The sequence below is a fragment of the Urocitellus parryii genome, chromosome 2 (genome assembly GCF_045843805.1).
Source record: "Urocitellus parryii isolate mUroPar1 chromosome 2, mUroPar1.hap1, whole genome shotgun sequence".
Taxonomy (NCBI): domain Eukaryota; kingdom Metazoa; phylum Chordata; class Mammalia; order Rodentia; family Sciuridae; genus Urocitellus; species Urocitellus parryii.
In genome coordinates, this window is record NC_135532.1 from 168,586,238 (window position 1) to 168,607,033 (window position 20,796).

The following is a 20,796-nucleotide window of genomic DNA, read 5'->3' on the forward strand; positions in this document are numbered from 1 at the left end:
CTAACTCATCAATTTGATCCATAGTATATGGAGTAATAATTTTATTGGGAGAAATTCCAAACACTCCCTTTGCTGCTTTTATTCCTTTGAGTATTAATTGTCCTACAGCCTAAGGATACCTAGTAAGGATAGCATTAGGAGAATAAGATAAATGTATCCATAATAATGGACCTTCTTGCCAAAATACTCCTGTAGGAATATTTTTTGTTGGTAGTACAATAAATTGAAAAAAAAAAAGTCCCCCAATGAGCAGCTCCGTGGTCTGAAGGGGCAGGGAAACAGCCCAATGAGCATCACCGCAGAGGAGCCAATCAGTTGGCAGCTAGAAGTTTGCTGGGACCACTGTGAGCCAATCATCAGCTGGCAGCTGGAAGTTTGCTGGCAGATGGAAGTTTGCTGGGGCCCCTTCAGCTGTGGCTCTCAACATTCAAATTAACTTTTTTCCCCTTACAACTCTTTGATAATCACCAATATTCAATATTCATATAAGACTTTAGTGGTAAAAAATACTAGCACCAAAACATTTATGGAGGGTTTCTTAAGTGCAGCATGAATTCTCTCACTCTTCACAACAATCCAATAAGTTTGTGATTTTACATTCCTTTATAGATGAGAAATTGAAGCACAGAGAAGTTAAGTAACTTTCCCAGTGTCATACACTGAATAAGTGGCAGACTCAGTTCTGTTTGAAACCAGAGTTCTTGCTCTTAAAAATAGGCTATGGTAAAGACAGTGGAATGAAGCAGACATAACTTTCCTATGTGCATATATGAATACAGCTCAGCGAATCTCACCATCATGTACATCCATAAGACTGGGGTCCTAATTGGAATGAGATGTATTTCATGTTTGTATAATTATATCAACATGGATTCTACTATCATTTATAAATTAAAAAAAAAAACAATAAAAATAGACTATGGTGTATCCCTGTATCTTATAGGTTCCAATTTAAAAGCAGCATTATGGAAACCAGTGGTATTTGTTGAGGTGCTGGATATTTTTTGATGGTTTAGGAGAACAGTAATACAGAATATTTTAAATAGTAACTGTTCCAGAAAATTCAAAATACTTGGTCTCCATAATTAAAGCACATTGGCCACAAACACACTTAAATTATGTAAAACAAAGTAATATTTGCCTTAAAGAAAGAAGGACTATGCTAAAGATGGTAGAGAACTGAGGATAATGGGAGGAAGAAATGAGGCTGAGAAATAAAATTTAGTTTTCTGAGGAGAGCTAGAAGGAGAAAAACCCATAAATCACTCTGGCTGTTATTGAAAAAAATACTTGTAAAGTTCCCTCAGCTTGGCAAAGGTTAAGAGAACAATAATGTTTTGTCAGCCCAAGCTACCCAAGGAGCTGATTAGAACAGAAAGCTTATCCTGAATTGCCAGAGAGGAACCCACTTAAAGGGTTTTCTTGTCTTATAGTCTGCAATCGGGAGACAAGAAGTAACTCATCTTTCTCTTACCCCTGACTGTGTTTTGAACTTTTGTTAATGGAAAATCAGTCTGGCTGGTATTCTTGCATATTCTCCAAAACTCTAGCACCAATTTTAGCAGTGATCAATTTAATATGGATATTTACAAAATTTTGGCATCTTTTAACTTTTTTTTTTTTTTAGTTTAGATGGACACAATATCTTTACTTTTATTAGTTTACTTTTATGTGGTGCTGAGGATTGAATCCAGGGCCTCATGCGTGTGAGGCAAGCACTCTACCACTGAGCTAGCTATAACTCCAGCTCACCTAGTTTTAACATCATAATTGATTGTTACCCATCATAAAAAATATGGTAATAGCATTATTAAATTCGTTATTGCCAACACAAAACCAAATACATATCCCTACTTAAACTGGTGCAATCATCATGAGTCATGGTAAATTAAATCTTCCAGAAATGAGAGATTGGCTCTACAAAGGATAGTTTCCTATTGTCTCTATAATTCAAGCACAAGAAAGGCTGTCAATCTTTGTAGTTTTTAATCATCTGAGAGCAAGGTCAAAGTATCTATGATACGTGGTCTGAATCTTGCTGCCAAGATTGAGTTTGAATAGCAAATTCCAAGGGTTCACATCTTTACTTACTTTGTCTGTAATTACAAAAATCGAAACTGGTTTTAAGTTTCTAATATTCTTTTTTAAGATTTGATTTTTTTCTCATGAAATTCTTCTATAAGTCTTTCTTCACCCTTTTAGCTCTCTTCTTATTTTTTTCATTTTCTTCTCAAATAACAATATCATACAACAAAACTATGACTTTTATTTATTGATGAAACTGGAAGTTTGTGTTATCATTTTTTAAAAATATGGATGATTGCTTCTTTCCAACATTAAAGTTTATAAAATCTAGTATAGTTTCTCCCTCTAAACTGAAGCCGCAAGCAGTAACATGTCATAGTTTGTCAGGCTTTCCTGGTCTGTCACGTTGATTATTCTCACTCACCATTTAAAATTCTTTGAATTTGTCAATAACTAAATAAAAAATGTAATGCAGGTGGCATGAGATTTCATTTTACAGAGGTTCATTGTAACAAGTCTTCACAGAAAATTCTGCTCTTAATGAGGATATACATTTGTGAAACCTTTTAAAAATAAAATTAAGAATCATGAATGAAGACATTATTTACATAGCCCCTAAAATGGAAACTTTATCAATTATTTAGTGTAACAGTATTTATTTCATTTTTATTTATAGTGTTATAAAGTTATAAATAAAATATCCACACATATGGAAATGATTGAATAAATTATGCAATATACATACGATTGAATATAACATTGACATTCAAAGTTGAGGTGCCTAAAGAATATTTAATGCAATAAGGGAGGTTCACAACAAGATGTTTAGTCAAAGAAAATCAAAACAGCATATCCTGGATACTTCTAATTGGTTTTAAAATATCCTAAAAAGGACTAGAAATAAATGTATAGACTTGCTAAAGTTTCTGTAACAAGCACATTTTACTTTCATAGTCAGATGTACATGCTCTTGTGTGGAAACATTAATAAAGATGTCACTTTCAGAAATCTCTGTTTGGTAAAAATGACACATTTGAGGATTCCTGTGCTTTTTCCTACTATGGGCTGTAGTTCATCTTTATTGGCTAGGTGCCTACATGGGTACCCATCTAATTACCTTTTCAACAAGGCTTTTTACTGTTTAGGGAGACAGTGCAGTAAACCTTGATTAAACAAATTATATAAAGACAGAATTTTGAGTTGAAAAAAAACCTTGAAGGTCATCCAGTCTAAGCCCTTATTCTCTCCTTCAGTTTCAACTTCAGATACAAAAAAACCTTTTATATTATTAGAAAAGAGAAGACAAATTCCAGTCTAAAGCTAATTCCCACAGATGATTTCACAAAAGTAAAAGAAAGAAAATAATAGTATGTTTGTAAGAGGTTTGTATTGTACAATTCTTTTACATATCTAATTTCATTTAATAGCCTATATTTGTTCTGATATACAAGGGAAAATTGAGATTAGATACCTGTTAGTACCACATTTATTAAACTTAGGCCTGTCCCAACACTAAATCCCCTTCTCTTACTATATCACAAGGTAAGTATGTGAACATCTATTTTGGAATATGCACAGAGAACTGATTTTAATTATAGATTTAATAGCAAATATTTGAGTTTTGTCCTGGAAGGCATCAGTTCTGTTTACAATTCTGATATTGATTGTATGCTGAGCCATACTTTGTGTATTTTGGTTCTATCCTAATGACCCCTGCCTGTTGGTTTGAAACCCATGAGAGCCATGACATTATTTAATTAACCCTGTGGTTTCTCCCTTTGTGGGCTTGGTCTAGGCTGAATGAGGGATTTTACTGCTGGTTTCTATTTCCTGTTAAAATAGAAAACTGACAATTAACAACCAGTACCCTTTTTAAGGATGTATAATAGGGTCATAAAAAAAAGTCAGATGAAGATTTAAGAAGCAAGGATACCTTTTTAAATCTCTTGAAAAATTTGCCAGGGAGGATATAGGTGGATCCTGGCTTTTTAGCTGTGTTCTTTTAATGAAATTCTAATGTCTAGACTGGCAAATAATGAGGATTGGGCTATAACTTGATTGAGTCAGAACTGAGTGATAAATAAAGTTGCTTAATGAAGGACTCAGTATCTCTCAGAAAGCAGATTAGAAATGTTCACACTTGCTAATGTGAATAAATTCCACCTTGGCTTTTGGATAAATCTTGATTCATTCAAGATGGAATTTGTTTCTTCAGATATAGGCTTCTCTCACCTAGTAAGATTTTTAGGTTACAATTATTTATGGGGTTCCCCCACATACAAAATCCATTCTGCTTCTTGCTCATTTCTATCTTTTAGTCATAGTCTGTAAATTGGCATCACAATATGCTCTGCCCATAGGATATTTCTCTTTCAGATTGCAATTACTTTAAGATTTTTACTTGCTGTCATTTATTAAAATTAATATTTACTGGGTGCTTAGTATATATAATACATTATGCTGTCCATAATGGTTAGATTTCAGGTTTCTAATATTTATTTGGAAACATTTTTCTATTCTAACATGGCTTTTCTTTTACTTTTCATACCTATTTGTGGTCCCATCTGAAGGGATATCTGCCCTATCACATCTTTTAAACTGAAGCAGGCCCTTGAATTCCCTCCAATATTTTCAAGAAGAGTCTTTGTCAGCCTGTTTTATATGCATTTTCTTTTTTAGTTATTCCCAAAGTTTTTGAATCAAAACTACCAAATAAATAGTTTATGACAGTTTATGACCTGATGGGTGATTTAAGCAGTTTTGCTTGCAAACATTACTTCTCTCTTTGCTGTACTGGGTATTGTCTTTCTTCACCATCACCAAAAGACCAGACCACCACTTTTTATAGGCTTTCATTTTTTTTTCAGTTTTCATTTATTTGACAATTAAGGAGTCACAGACAGACTTGCCAATGAAGGGAAGGAGGGCATCTAAATCCATTATTCTAGACAGAAATGTTTAGTGCACTAACAGTTAAGAAAAACTTTTTTCCTTTTGAAAAAAAAAGACATAAAAAGAGTAAAGCCAACTCTTCACCTTTAGTTGGCACCTATGTTTGGAGAAAAAACAAGAAGAAGGAAAAAGGTGAAAGAGAGTCCATACATATGTAAGTCCAATATAGGATTCAAAACCCTACCAAGATCTAGGTTACATAGACATGGCATTTGTTTTTACCTCTCCCAAACATGATATAATTGGGTACCATCTTTTAAGTCTTTAATAACCATTAATAAGTCAACAGTTCAAATGCTTTAAGAGCCTATTACAAGGAAATTATTGTGCCAGATATTAAACAAGTTAGGAGACATACAATCCCATGACTACCTTCAAGAGTTACTGTTTAGTTGTAACAATAAGAGACAATATAAGGAGTCACAAAAAGGAGTAAACAGACATTCGAAATGGGAGTATGAGCATTGAGTTGAGGATCTGAAAACCTGCGCTCTATTCCTTTTCTACTACTTCCTTGCTATGTGCTTAGGCAAGTCATATCTCTTGCAAGTTGTCTTCTTTCTCTACCACCCCCATTCTGAATGAAGGGTGCGATGGGGACAGGTCTCATTCTAGATCTGTAAGATATAAGACAATAAATATTTGAGATGATTACTTATGAGCTCCGTTGTGTTGCCTTAACTGAAGTATACAGTTAGTTGTGAGCAGCTTTCCTTTTCACAGACTGTCAGAACTAGGTCCAAATTTTCCCCAGTTCGATAGCAAGCTCAAAACGACATCTTTCCATCCAGATGCTCTGCACCCAATGGCGCAGCTTCCAAAATGATTATTGTGACTCACAGAAAAAGTTTGAAGTATATTATCGACAAGGTTTGCTGAGAGACTTCTCTTAAAAATTAACTTTCGATATGTGAAGATGACTGAAAGGAGTAATTGCACTTCTAAGAGTGAACAAGGTGAGTAATCAATTCCTTAGGATCTTCAAGCCTATATATGTCAAAACCCAATTGAAATGCAATTCATTCTGGCAGAAATGACCCGTCAAGCCATAAATAGGTAACAGCTCAGTAGAGGTTAATCGCAAATAGAAGTTGAGCGCAGCTGGCAGGGTAGGTGAAGAGAGCTCAATAGATGGCACCTGGCGAGCGGGAAGAGGTTCTCGGAGGTGAAAAGCTACAAAACACATGTCCAGTTCATAACATCACCCAAAGCAGGAGCTAAGGGAGCTCTGCAGACTCGGACTCTAGTCAATCCAGTTCGCACCTTTGCAAGCATTCTATTCATTTACACTTGCGTCCTTCAACAGGTAGCACCAATTACAGCCCTCAAAGCACCGCGGGGGTATACGGGCCAAAATTGCTGTCAATCAAATACCTCACCTACTTTTCTAAATTCTCCCCTCCCCCTTTCATTGGCTTTTCCTCCGGCCTATCCTCTAATTTCTTCCGCGCCTGGAGACTACGGAACTTGGCGATAGGGAGCATAGGATTGGCGGCAAGGCGGCTCCGGCCCTTTGACGTCCCAGACCGCTCCACCCTTCTCCCCGCCCGCGCAGCCGAGGAGGGGGGCGGGGCGAAAGAGGGGCCGTATCGGGGCGGGGCTTGCCTCCCACGGCGGGAGGGCGGAGCCTGTGGTGGAGCCCGCCCGCTCGGTTAGGACCTCGGAGAGCGCCTGGCGCCGCGACCTGAGGGATCGGAGAAGCGGCCGCAGCTCGGCCGGACCAACGCCTGCGAGCTCAACGCCCTACACGCCTTCAGCTTCCCGGGCTGGCAGGCGGCTAGTGGCGTCTGAGGAAGGTGCCTAGTCCTGGGTCAGATATTCACCTGCAGGGACGCCACGGCCGTCCAGCCCCGGCTGGCTCACACCTGTGTGTGTGTGTGTACGTGTGTACGTGTGTGTGTGCGCGCGCGCGCGTGTGCTTGTGTGAGTGCGCCCGCGAGAATATCTGTGAGAGTGTTTGTGTGGGTTCCAGCTGGGCGCGCGGCGGTGTGAGGGTGTTTGTGTGTTCGCGCGCCCGCGGGCGGGAGCTCCGCGCCACGGTGCTCGGCCCAGGGGAGGGACACGGGAGCGTCGGGTTCGGGCTGCAGCCTTTGCCGCCACCGCCTCACGTCCCCTGAGAGCCGCCACCTTGCTGCGGAGAGAGCGGACCGCGGGCGGGCGAGAGCCGCGGCGGCTGCGGGCTGCGGGCTGCGGGCGGGGGGTGGGGGCAAGCGACGCGGGGAGAAAAGGGGGCAGGAGATCGGGAGGGGGGGGGAGGCGGAGGGACAAGTGGAGGCAGCTGTTGTCGCCTCTCGCCCCTCCCGTCGGCTGAGCCTCTGGGTCACCCCCAAATGATTTTGGGACTCGGGCTGTTGGGTTTGGGGACGGAAAAAGGCACTTTTGCCTCTCACTCCCCAAATTCCCTAGTGAGAAAAAGAGCGTTGAATATGATGGGGAGAGAGCCCGGAAGATGGTGGCAGAGTAAATACTGGCTCCCCCGCAACGTCGTTTTTCTGGAAATAAAATATTCTGAACTGAACCTTTAGAAGAAAGCCCGCCTTTAAGAGAGACACAGGGGGTCTTAGTCTATTGGACTCTGGTTTGATTGTATAATAATGATGATATAATGCTAATGACGATGATGACACTGCCTTTTATTTTTACCCCAGTGCTGATAAAGCGTAGCTACAGCTGAGGAGAAAGCCCTTGAAAATCTTATATATGAGGAGAGAATACTGTTGCTCTTGGAGTTGTGTTTTATTTATTTATTTTATAAAGATACATTTTTTTAAGAATTCAAATTTGACAAAATGAAGCCTCTTTTTCTTCCCCAGTTATAGCCAATGCTCATAAAATGGAGATTGGCTTGGCTAATGAAAAGATAAAAGCTTTTCCTGATCTGATTCTATGTGTTAAGTGGCCCCTTTCTTCTTTCCTTTGAATTTCTCAACAGTGTTTAAAATGAAGAAGTTTAATTTCCGAAAAGTTTTGGATGGCTTAACTGCCTCCTCCCCTGGCAGTGGTAGCAGCAGTGGCAGTAACAGTGGTGGTGGGGCTGGAAGTGGTTCCCTGCATCCAGGAGCAACTGCAGGGATTCTTAGAGAGGAGATTCAGGAGACCCTGACTTCAGAGTATTTCCAGATTTGCAAGGTAAGTTTTGAGTTGGTTTAATGCCTATCAATTCTTTGTTGTTGCAAAGGAACAAGGGGAACATACATAAACCCACATACATTAGGTACTGGAAATTGTTGAGATGCCCCCATCAGAGTCTGGTGCAGAGAACCCTGTGGGTAGGTCAGTTTGAGTTAATAAAGATATTTCAACTTTAGCATCAACTTAAAAAGCAATGACAGTTTAGGGAATGAAATAAGTACACACAAAAAGTAGAATTTCCAAGATAATGTTTTGTCCACCCAATAGTGGACAAAATATAATATTTATGTATAAGTAGTAAACTGAAGGAGAAGATAATCACTTGTTTTCCTGAACTAGCATTCAGAGAAACTAATTGTTATTCTGTTTTACTGTTCAGTATAAAACGAATAAAGTATTAACGTGTTGCTAGAATGAAGTAGATAATGGCTACATAAATATATCTATTTTTTAAAGGATCCAGTGGCATTGCCTTAAAATTATGAACATAAAAATATACCCAGATTTTTAGACTCTTCATAAATGTATATATAAACAAATTCATGGTCTTACTACTTGTGAAAACTTATAATACTTGTAAGAACTCAAAAATAGTTAATGTGCAGTTTAGTGAGAAAATATTTTAGGATATTATACTTTGATGTTGAATTTCTAATGAATAAGCAAAAAATATATAGTTTCCAATAGGATGAGATGAGAATTTATAAAACAAGCATTATGTTAATATGTTGAGATATTATAATACCATTTTATGATCTAAAGTGATTTATAATCTTTATTGCACTTTTTTGGGTTACTTTGAAATGTACTTTTGACATGGTTTATACAAGAAAAAGCTTTAAGTCATTTGTCTCATACAAATGAATATAGTTTTATAAATGTGCTTGAATACATAAGTAAAAAATAGTAAAATTAGAAATCACAGAAATTAAGAAGCAAATATTGATAATTTAAGGAAATTCTTTTTGGAATTATTCAATAATTTTTGTAGTAAAAAATAATGTATAAATGAAATAAGTATCAATAATTGCCTCAGCCTCTATTCCTAGTAGGTTGTCATAAAAGCATTAAATCTGGAGTTATTAATAATTTAAAAGCCAATTTTATTCAGAATTAAACAAACAGATTTAATTCTAACTCACACTGTGAAATTTTTTTTACAATAGTGATTTTTTTCTCAATATGAAATAACAGATAGTTTGTCAGATTGAAGAATGGCTTAATAGGGGTGATGAGGCAAATGTGCAAGAGAGTCCCAGAGGCCAAATTTAAACTAACTAGGTAGGGGGATTAGGCTTTGATGCACTAAACTTGGACATGTTGCTATTTCTATTCCCAGATTGTGAAAAATTTTTTCAAATTCCCTCAATTCATGGATATAATAGTGATTCTGGAGAATTTTGCTAGAGATATATTAGTATAAAAAAGCAGACTGGCATGGGCATTTGAGGATATAAAACTGGTAGAGAAAATATTCAGATCAAATATTTCAGAAAAATATGTGAATGTAAGAAAATAAAATGGAATACGTAGTCATCTACCTGCTCAGACAATAAATGGTCATGGAAGTGGCAGCAGTTAAGTATGTACTACTTCAAAAATATATGGCATTGTAGGAAGAACACTGGCTTAGGATTCAGAACATTTTCGTTTTACTTAAAGTTCTATTGTTTGCCAGCTAGATTATCTTGGGCAAGGCATTTATCTTCCTTGAAATTTCATTCCTGCATCTGTATTATGGGAATAAATATTTCACCTCTTATCTGTAAGAGGTTATTGGAAAATGAGAGAAGACAATAAGGTGAAGGTATTTGCATAGATTGGAAAGGGTGATAAAATGTACATTGTATTAAAATTTTAAAAATTACCTTTTTAAATAGTGGAACAAATATAATTTATAATAATATATATTACAATAATAGGTAATGATTTCCAAATAAATTATAAGGATAGATATCTATATAAACTATGTACCAATAGTACTGAAGTCTTACTAAATGGGGAAAATACTATGGCATTTTTGAATAGGAATATAGTTAATTTTAAAAAGTGGTTATGATTGTATTATAGGGTACCTAGTCTATAATAAAATATATAAAAATGGATTGAGAAAATTCCATAATTAGAGCTATTACTAAAATGGGGACTTCATTTCAACTCACTGATTAAATGTGCCAATGAACATTTTATTCTGGGTTCTGAGGAGTTGGCACCTTCTGGCCAACTCCTTTTCTACCTTTTAAACATGGCCATAATTAAAATGTGCATCTAGAAAATCACCCCCCACCACTATCTGATGAGTCATCAAGTCGTTCTATTTCCTAGTGTTTCTGAAATTTATTCTCTTTTGTCCATTACCAGTACTTGTTCATTCCATCATATTTTCTTGCTTGGCCTCTTGAAACCACTTCTTAACTCATTTCCTCACTTTTTGTTTTACCTCATTACACTTCAGTTTGTTGTAATAATGTTATTTCTGAAATACAATGTTAATTTTGTCATTTTCCTGTTAAAAATTCTATGTTGATTTCCCTAAAGCATGGGTTCTCTATGTGAAACCCTGGTAAATAACACTTATTAGGAAAAATAAATAAATGTACTTTTTGTCATATATTTATCTTATAAATTATAACAAGTTATATATCTGTGAAGATAAATTTTAAAAATATTTGGTTTTTGTTGTATAATATCCACAGACAGATATGAGGGCATTGTTAGCTTTAAAAAAAAAGTGTAAAGCTGTACCCTTTGCAGCCAATGAAATAACTATAAGAAGAACATAGGAAAAAAAAAGATGAGCACATCAATTTACTACATCTTGTTTTAAGTTCAGTATGTATTTGAATGCCCCTGTTATTTGTGAAAGATATGAACTTGAATTCTTTGAAGTACAATTTTAAGCCACTGCTTTATACAATCCATTTCAAACTGCTTAACTTTCATATAGTTCCCTTCAGAAGGTGTTCCTGTTTACCTTTCCATCTTAATTTCTCTGGTTCCTAAGGCATTTTGTGCTCTCTGAAAGCATTATATTGTTATATATCTTATGCTTTTTCTTGTTCTGTAGCCTCTGACTAGAATGCTTTCTTCCACCTTTAATATAATTGAAGAACTCCCAATTTAACCTTTATCGTGTCAGTCACTACCACTGTGAAACTGGCTCTGGCCACTGCCTCCTCATCTACCTACCCAGGTTATTTTATTTATTTTTCCTCTTTTGTTTTCGTATGGCACCTGACATTTATCTATAGTGTAAATTCAGCACCTTGTGATTTTTAAAAAACCTATCACTGCTATTATACTATGAACTCTTTGAAGTGAAAACATGTTTTATTTTAGTTTTTTACTTCCTTATTGTTAGAGTGTACATCAATTAGCAGGCCAGTGTTTATCAACTCTGCTGTCTAAAAGAGACTCTGGCTTCACTCCAGTCTTGGAGAATCAAAATCTCTAGGGATAGGGCCTGGACAGTTGCATTTTTGAAAAAGGCCCTACAGGAAATTTTTATGTATAGTTAATATTGAGAACCATTACAGTAGGCATTGATATGCTTTTTAAATGAATGAAGCAGTGTATACATGGTTAATTAATTGAAAGAGATTAAAGCAGAAAACTGTTACTAATGATGTGTGTCTTAATCATTTTAATTGAAAACATATATATTAATTTACACATCACTTGATTAATGACCAAGATTTATTTTATTGAGTGGCCATCTCTTGCCTGGGCTACTATAGCCTCTGTGTCTTCTCCCTAATTTACTCAGGCCTCAGTGCAATGAGTGACTATAGTTACTCTGGAGTTCCGTGTGAATCTCCTATAAATCATCACAAGTTTGTATGTATAACTTGCTGTTTTATTAAAGTGTAAGGACTTAGGCTTTTGAAACAAACTCAGTGTTACGTCTATGTGTGTGTATACATATACATATATATATATATATATATATATATATATATATATATATATTTATACATGTATGTGTGTGTTATAAATTATTTTCATCCAGGTGGCTAACCTGGACCACACTTAATTAATCTGGTAGCAGTAAAATGTGGGTATTGAAGAGTAGTTTACTAGTTTTAAGCATTCAGTGAACCATTAAGTATCTGTCTGTCTGTGGTACAGTGAAATTGCAGAGTTTTTGTTAATCTAGTAAGTTAAAATTAGTTTTGAGAGCTTTATCTTTAAGATATTGGAACTTCATAATAGTCATGTGAGAAAGGCAAGGCAAAGAAAGTGTAAATATTGTAATTTTATTGATAAAACATCTGAGACCAGAAAATTGAAATGATATCCTTAGGTCTGCAAGTTTGGTAAGAATTATAGGTAAATTTAACATTCTGTTCTTCAGTTCTTGAATCTAGTATTTTTCATTCACCTTTCTCATTTTCTGAAAAAGACAAAATATGATAAATTCCTAAGGAAGCATGGAGACTTTGAGAAGATAAATGATCCTGTTCTATTTCTTCAAAATATGTACCAAAGCTGATCATGTGTCTTTATTGCTTCCACTGCTACCCTGATCTAAACTCCTACATCTCTTGATTGAGATTCAAACAAGGTCCACATTGTATTTTCACTTGACTTAGTTATAAATGCATAGGGTTTTTGATAAAATCAGTTAACCTGTGCTTTTGAATATGTTAATGAAAACAAAACTGATTCCCTTCTGAACTGGAAGGCCCTACATGAACAAGTGGGTGCACGATAAGAGGACAAATACAACTTTTGAAAGCTGTTTTGTACAGATGGTAAAATTGTCTAAGGGGTTGAAAAAAATATTTTCAAGTCAATCTAAGCCATTCTATTTTGTGATGCCCCATAGGGTGGGATTTAGTAAGAATCTTAGAAAAGAGAAGCCAAAAGACAAAGTATTTGCCAAAGTGAATAACAGTGGGGTGGATTTTCCAGATGCCACTGGATGTTAATTTTTAAATATGAAATAAGTTTTTGGAGGGACTTTGCAGTGCTTAAAATAAGGTTATAGAGCAACAAGCTGAAAGTAAACTGGTTAAAGTCTGTTATTTCTAACTTGGATTTCTCCTAAGTTATAACCTATCTAAGACTCAGGCGAATAGGCTAATCATTCTTGAGTAACTGAATTGGAATGTGGTTAAGAGGATGATCAGAATACAAATGAGGGACATTTATTTATTTATTTATTATAAATAATGTGTATATTATGTTTATTGGTTTCTTATATAATTCAGAAAGTTCCTTATTCTGATGTGTTGCTATCCTTTGGTAGCACATCATTGAATTTTTCTTTTTTATTCCAGTTCCATTTTAACCAAAATTCCTTTATCTTTGAGGTAATAGTCAATATATTATTATACTTTGTAATAGCTACATAGGGTAAATTAGTGATGTCACTTATTATGTAAACACTTATTAAAGGCTTATTTACATATAATTCTACACAGCTCATTTCCTAATTGAGCCATTATTTTTTAGAAATGAATTTTCAAAGTAAGTACATACTCTATGAACCATTTTTTAATGATTTATATGATAATTTGCATAATTTGTATACTTCAATTCATTCTTTATAACTTCTATGAAAGTCTTATTAAAATCATTTTCTTTGCTGCCTTTCTTCCCCTTTTTCTTGTATTTATGCTATTTTTGAAACATTTTATAATTTTTTGGGGCTATTTTTCTTTTTGTGCTTTGATGCATTAATTTCTGTTTATTTTTCTCTTAGCCAAACATTCTTCTATTCACTTCTATAACAAGTCTAATACTTTTATTGGGACTATTAACATACCAGAATAACTCAGTCACAGTTTCTATTTTATTTGTTTCTTCTTAAAAGGGTTGAAAAATTTTTTAGTTTTATTGTTCAGCTCAATATAAGCATCAAAGATTTATCTTCAGATTACTTCTTTTTATAAATTAATTTTTTCTTTAGTTTCAGATGGACACAATACCTTTATTTTGCTTATTTTATGTGGTGCTGTGAGGATTGAACCAAATGTCTCACAGGTACAAGGCAAGTGCTCTACCACTGAGCCACAACCTCAGCCCCCAGATCACACTTTTTTCCCCCTGATTACATACTTTGTCTTCATAAAAAGCAGGATTATACATATATTTATTATTATTTAATTTTGACATTTTTAAATGCCTGTATATATCATTCTAAGAAAGCTGTAGATTTAAAAAGTCTGGAACACAAGATACATATCTAGAAAACAAGTTTCTAAGTTGAGCATCTGAAAGTTGGTAGCTAAAGAAAAAGTAAGCAAGGAAAGGAAAATATGCCAGATATAATTTATACACAGTCGCATTTAAGATATCAAGTACTTGGATCAACAAATTTTGAAAGTTATTTACATCTGTATAGTTATCAGTCAAAATAAGGTATAGAATTCTTAGGTTTACTTAAATTTTCTTCCTGTCCCTTTTTATTCAGTTTCTCACCTCTACCCCTTTATAGAGGCCACTAAGTTCTGACTCCTAGCACCATGGTTTACTCTTGCTTGTTCTTGAACTTCATAAAATAGAATCAAACAAACTGAAGAATGTGTACGTGTGACTTTCATACATAACAGTTTTTGAAATTTGTCTATGTTGTTAAATATATTGGGAATTTGTTCATTTTTTCTATAAATAAATAATTTTATTATATATTTACCTAATAAGTTCTAAAAATCTATTAGGATCTATCATTGACTTTTTGATAGTCAACTTTTTAATTGGTTCTTTTTAGTTATATATAGTATTAAGATTCATTTTGGCAAATCATGGAATATAATTTGTTCTAATTCAGTCCCCAGTATTTCCTTTTCCCTTCACTCCTCACTCCTTACCTGTACTCTACTGATTTGTCTATTTACTTATAGTTCTTTTTTAAAATTAGTGTCTTTTGGGTACACATGATGGTGAGAATCATTGTGGCATATTAATTTATGTCCATAGGAAAATTACGTCAGATTCATTTCAATGTTCTTTTCTTTTCCCATTCCCACTCTTACCCCTTCAATCCCATTCATCCACTCCACTGATCTTTCTTCTGTTTTTTATGTCCCTCTTTATTTTGAATTAGCTTTTGCATATCAGAAAAAACATTTGACATTTGACTTTTGGGGATTGGCTTATTTTACTTAGCATGTTAATCTCTGGTTCCATCCATTTACCATCAAATGCCATAATGTCATTCTTCTTTATGGCTGAATAATACTGCATTGTGTAGATGTAGATATATCACATTTTCTTTATCCATTCATCTATTAAAGGGCATCTAAGTTGGTTTCTTGGTTCCATTGCTTGGCTTTTGTGAATTGTGCTGCTTTAAACATTGATGTGGCTGCATCACTGTAATATGCTGATTTTAAATGTTTTGGATATATACCGAAGATTGGGATAGCTGGGTAAAATGGTGGTTTCATTCCTAGTTTTTTTTTTGAGAAATCTCCATACTGATTTCCAGAGTATTTGCAATAATGTGCAGTACTGCCAACAATATGAGTGTACATTTCTCCCACATCCTCACCAACATTTATTGTTATTTGTATTCTTGATAATTATTCTTCTGATGGAGTGAGATGAAATATCAGTATAGTTTTAATTTGAATTTCTCTGATTGTTAGGAATAGAACCACCATTTGACCCAGTTATCCCACTCCTCAATATATATCCAAAGGATTTAAAATAAATGTCCTATAGTGATGCAGCCACATCAATGTTTATAGCAGCAAAATTCACAATGGCTAAGTTATAGAGCCAACTTAGATGCCCCTCAAGAGAAGAATAGATAAAGAAAATATGATATATATACACACACAATGGAGTATTAGCCATAAAGAAGTAAACATTTGCCAGTAAGTGGATGGATCTGGAGATTGTCATGCTAAGTGAAATAAGCCAATCCCCCAAACCAAAGGTCAAATGTTTTCTCTGATATGGGAAGCTAATCCACAATAAGGGAGGGGGAAATAATGAAAAATAAATTCAGTGGAGTAGACAAAGGGGAATAAAGGGAAGGGAGAGAGGATAGGAAAAGGAAAGATAGTGGAATGAATCTAACTTCACTTTCCTGTGTACATTTATGAATAAATTCTAGTGAATCTCACCATTGTGTATATCCACAAAAGAATAAATTTATTTAAAAAAATAACTATAGATAAATGACAGAAAGATGAGTACAGGCTGGGCCAGGTGGTACATGTCTGTAATCTCAGTGGCTTGGGAGGCTGAGGCAGGAGTATGGCGAATTCAAAACCAGCCTCAGCAATGGTGAGGCACTAAGCAACTCAGTGAGGCCCTGTCTCTAAATAAAATACAAAATTGGGCTGGGGATGTGGCTCAGCGGCCGAGTGTCCCTGAATTCAGTCCCCGCTAAAGGGAAGGAGAAGTTTCCGGACTTAATTAGACCAAGATATATTCTAAGCTTTATAATTATGTCAAAATGGATTCTACTGTCATGTATAACTAAAAAGAACCAATAAAAATTAGAAAATGAAAAAATGATATATGTTCAAGGAGATATGTTTAACCTGATTAATCATTATGCTAGATATTCAAGTATCCATTATTAAAAGGCACCCTGTTAATTAGTACAATTTTTGTTTTTATTTATCAGTTAAAATTTTTTAAAAAGTTGGAAAACTTTTTTTTAAATTTAAGAGGCAATAGGCATGGCATGGGGCTGAAGTTAGAATAGATAAAAAAGAGTTACTTATATTAGTTTGAAAAAAGGGTCTAAAAAAACAAGGGAGAGAAATGAAGTACAGTAGATGGGGTAGAGAGAGAAGATGGGAGGGGAGGGGAGGGGGGATAGTAGAGGATAGGAAAGACAGCAGAATACAACAGACAATAGTATGGCAGTATGTAAAAACTTGGATGTATAACCGATGTGATTCTGCAATCTGTATACGGGGGAAAAATGTGAGTTCATAACCCACTTGAATCAAATGTATGAAATATGATATGTCAAGAGCTATGTAATGTTTTGAACAACTAATAAAAAAAGGGTCTATATAATCACTGCAAACATTTTACACTGTTGGAGTAGTCTTTTTCTAACCATTTATTTTTTATTCTCATATATTGGCAAACAAATTACTTGATACAAGAAAATTATGCAAAGTTAAATAATGTCCTTTGCAAATGCATATTTTAAAGACATTGTTGTATGTACTTGGTAGTAGGATAGCCAGGCTATTGAATGACTCATACTCATAAACTTGACTAGGTTTGATGGAGATTCAGGCAAGAAAATAGTAGAGTCATAGTAGGCAATTTATCTAAATGTTGTATTTACTTGTTTTAGTGTCATCATATATAGGCTGAGATTAATATTCAAGATAAAACCCCCCAGATCCTGGAAAACTATAGAGAAATAGCAATGCAGGAAGAACTGTGATACTGGACAAGAATCCAAATACTTAAGCTCATCTTGAAGAAACAGGATTTAAAGAGCTTTGGGGCACCAAGCCGCAAAGTGAATTCAATGTCAATTCTTTTGACCAAGGTTTTCCTAATTTCCTTAATGTAGTAATGGATTACTTTTAAAGGAATAGTTATAGTTTGATGAAATTTTCAGTTTTATTTTGAATGAAATCAGCCTTTTTCTTCTTATAATGGCACAACTACAAGAAATTTTGAGCATTTTTTGCCCTTATCCTCTCTGTCAAGGTTAGTTCTAATGAGTGGTTGTTCTTCATTTTGTAAATGATTTATTAATTTCTATAGTTTTTTCCTCATCTTTCTTTGTTTAGTCTTTCTTTGCTGTCCCAATTGTACCAACTCATATTCTGCTTATTTCCAGACTCAATAATTTCTGGTGCTAAATTGTCTTGAAACATTTTAATATTCCTTTTAAGGATCCTTACTTCTTTGACCTACATATTATTTAGAAATGTGGTGTTTAATCTCTAAGTATTTAGAGGTTTTCCAGCTATTTCTCTTTTATTGATTTTTAGTTTTAATTGCATTGTGGTCTGGGAACATGTTTTGTATGATTTCTATTTTTCTAAATTTGTTAAGGGATGTTTTATGGTCTTGAATGTAGTTTATCTTTGTAAATATTCTGTTTGAGCTTGAGAAAAGTGTGTATCCAATCAATTGGTGTTTAGCTCAACTATGTCTTTTTTAAAAAATAATTCCATTTTATTTATTTTTTTATGTAGTACTGAAGATCAAACCCAATGCCTCACACATGCTAGGTGAGCCACAACCCCAGCCCTCAACTATGTCTTTAATAATTGGCATGTTGGCTCTGTCAATTACAGAGAGAAGGATGTTGAAATCCAACTCAAATAGAGGATTCATTCATCTCTTTCTCTTTGATTTTTTGCCTCATCTACTCTGATGCTCTATTTTTAGACACATACAGATCAGGAATTGTTAAGTCTTCTTGGGGAATTGACCCCTTTTTCATTATGTAATGCCCATCTTCATCCTTGGTTTTCCTTTTTCTGAATTTTGCTTTGTCTGAAATGTAGCTACTCTTGCTTTCTTTTTACTATTGTTAGCATGGTATTTTTCTTCATCCCTTTAATTTTAACTGACCTGGATCTTTGTATTTAATTTTTTTTAACAAACAACATATAATTAAGGACTTTTTTCTATAGTTTCTGTTTTTTAGAAAAAATGTGTTGGTATATTTGTGGGAAAGTCTCTGGATTTGAGAAAGTCTTTGTTTGTCCTTCACATTTAAAGAATGATTTTATGGTGTATAGAATTGTAACTTTTTTTTTTTGGTACCAGGGATTGAACCCAGGGGGCACTTAACCACTGAGCCATGTCCCCAGTCCTTTTTATTTTTTATTTGACACAAGGGTCTCACTAAGTTGCTTAGGGCCTTGCTGAGCCTGGCTTTGAATTTGTGATCCTCCTGCCTCATCCTCCCAAACCACTAGGATTACAGGTGTGCACAACCACACCCAACTAACACTTTAAATATTTTAATCCACTTATTGCTTGCATGATTTCTGAAGAGAAGTCTGATGAAATTCTTTTCCTTGTCCTCTATAGGTCAAATTTTTGTTTCTCTGATTTCTTTTAACATGTTTTCTTTTATTTTTCTGCAGTTTAGATATGATATTATAGGCATTTTTTTGGTATTTATTCTGTTTACTGATCTCTAAGCAGTATAGAACTGTGGTTTGGTGTCTGTCATTAATTTTAGGAAATTATTCATTATTGCTTTAGATATTGCTTCTCTTTATTGCTTTCATCTTTCTGATATTCCCAGTTTTATGTGTATATAAAATCTTTTGTAATTATCCCACAGTTTTTATATATCCTCTCCTTGCTCATTCTTTTTCCTTTTTGCATTTTCATTTTGGAAGTTCCTATAGAAATTTCTTCAAGTCTCTTCATTCTTTTCCTAGTTGTGTCCAGCCTACATATGATCCAATAAAGGCATCCTTAATTTCTGTTACAAGGCTTTTGATTTATAGCATTTCCATTCCCTCTGCTTAAATTGTCTGTTTTTGTATAATGTCCACTTTTCCATTAGAGCCTTTATTAGCACCTTAATCATAATTGCTTTAAATTCTCAGACAGAAAATTCTAAAATCTCTATTAAAGCTGAGATGGAATCTAATTTTGCTGTTTCTTCAATCTCTGTGTTTTTTTCTTTTAGTATGTCTTGTAAATATATTGCTGCTGTTGTTGAAAAGCAGAAATTATTAGGTAAGAGGAAATGAGATAAATAGGCCTTTAAGTGAGAGATTGTTTATCTGACTAGGGATTAGGCTGCATTTGTTGTTTTCTGTAGCTGCAGGTGTTAGAAACAAAACTTTCCTTCGGTGTCTTTGTTTTTACATTCCTTTTTTGTCTGTAGAATTCCCTAGATACTATAAAATCTGAGATATGCAGGTTTTTTCCAACTTCTTTTCTGTTATTATACAGAAGCCATATTGGTGTGGTAGGAAGATATGAGGAAGAGGAAACATTCTATTTCCTATGATTCAGACTAATTTTTTAAAATTTTTAATTTTTTTAGTTGTTGATAGAACTTTATTTATGTGTGGTGCTGAGAATCGAACCCAGTACCTCACACATGCTAGGCAAGCACTCTACCACTGAGCCACCACTCCAACCCCTCAAACTCATTCTTTATGATCATTTACTATTATTATTTTTATTAAAGCATTATAGTTACACATAGTAGTTGGGTTTATGTTGACAAAATCATACATGCAAGGAATTTTATTTCAATCCCCATTTCCCCCTCCCATTTTATTCCCCTTCTCCCTCCCCCTATTCTTTCTCTGCTCTATTGATCTCCCTTTCACTCTTTCATTTATTTTTTATTGGCATTTTCTGCATATACATAATGGTAAATCCCCTTTAGTACATTTATATTTACACATGACCTAATTTTCTTCAATTTATTCCATGTTTCCTTGCCTTTACCATCCTTCTTCCTCCCTCTTGTTCTTTACCTTCTACTCTACTGATCATTCCTATATATGATATCTGAATTCTCCCCCACTATCACCTTCTTTCCCTTATTTTGCTCTATCTTCTAGAAATGAGAAAAAACAATTGACCCTTGATTTTCTGAGTCTGGCTTATTTCACTTAGCATGATATTCTCCATTTCCATCTATTTACCAGAAAATATCATTATTTCATTCTTTTTATGGCTGAGTAAAACTCCATTGTGTATATATACCAGATTTTCTTGATTTATTTGTCTATTGATGGGTTTCTGGACTGATTCCAAAAT

The 20,796-nt window shown here is 34.6% G+C and overlaps 1 protein-coding gene across 1 annotated transcript in view; it reads left to right on the forward strand.

The window, feature by feature from the left end:
- The first annotated feature begins 6,693 nt into the window (after window positions 1-6,693).
- Stxbp5l (syntaxin binding protein 5L) overlaps window positions 6,694-20,796 on the forward strand; it is a 326,221-nt gene continuing 312,118 nt past the window's right edge. The window contains exons 1-2 of the mRNA XM_026395287.2: window positions 6,694-6,773; window positions 7,910-8,106. Coding sequence (XP_026251072.1) covers window positions 7,918-8,106 — 189 coding nt within the window. The 5' untranslated portion in view covers window positions 6,694-6,773; window positions 7,910-7,917. The remainder of the gene's footprint in view (window positions 6,774-7,909; window positions 8,107-20,796) is intronic.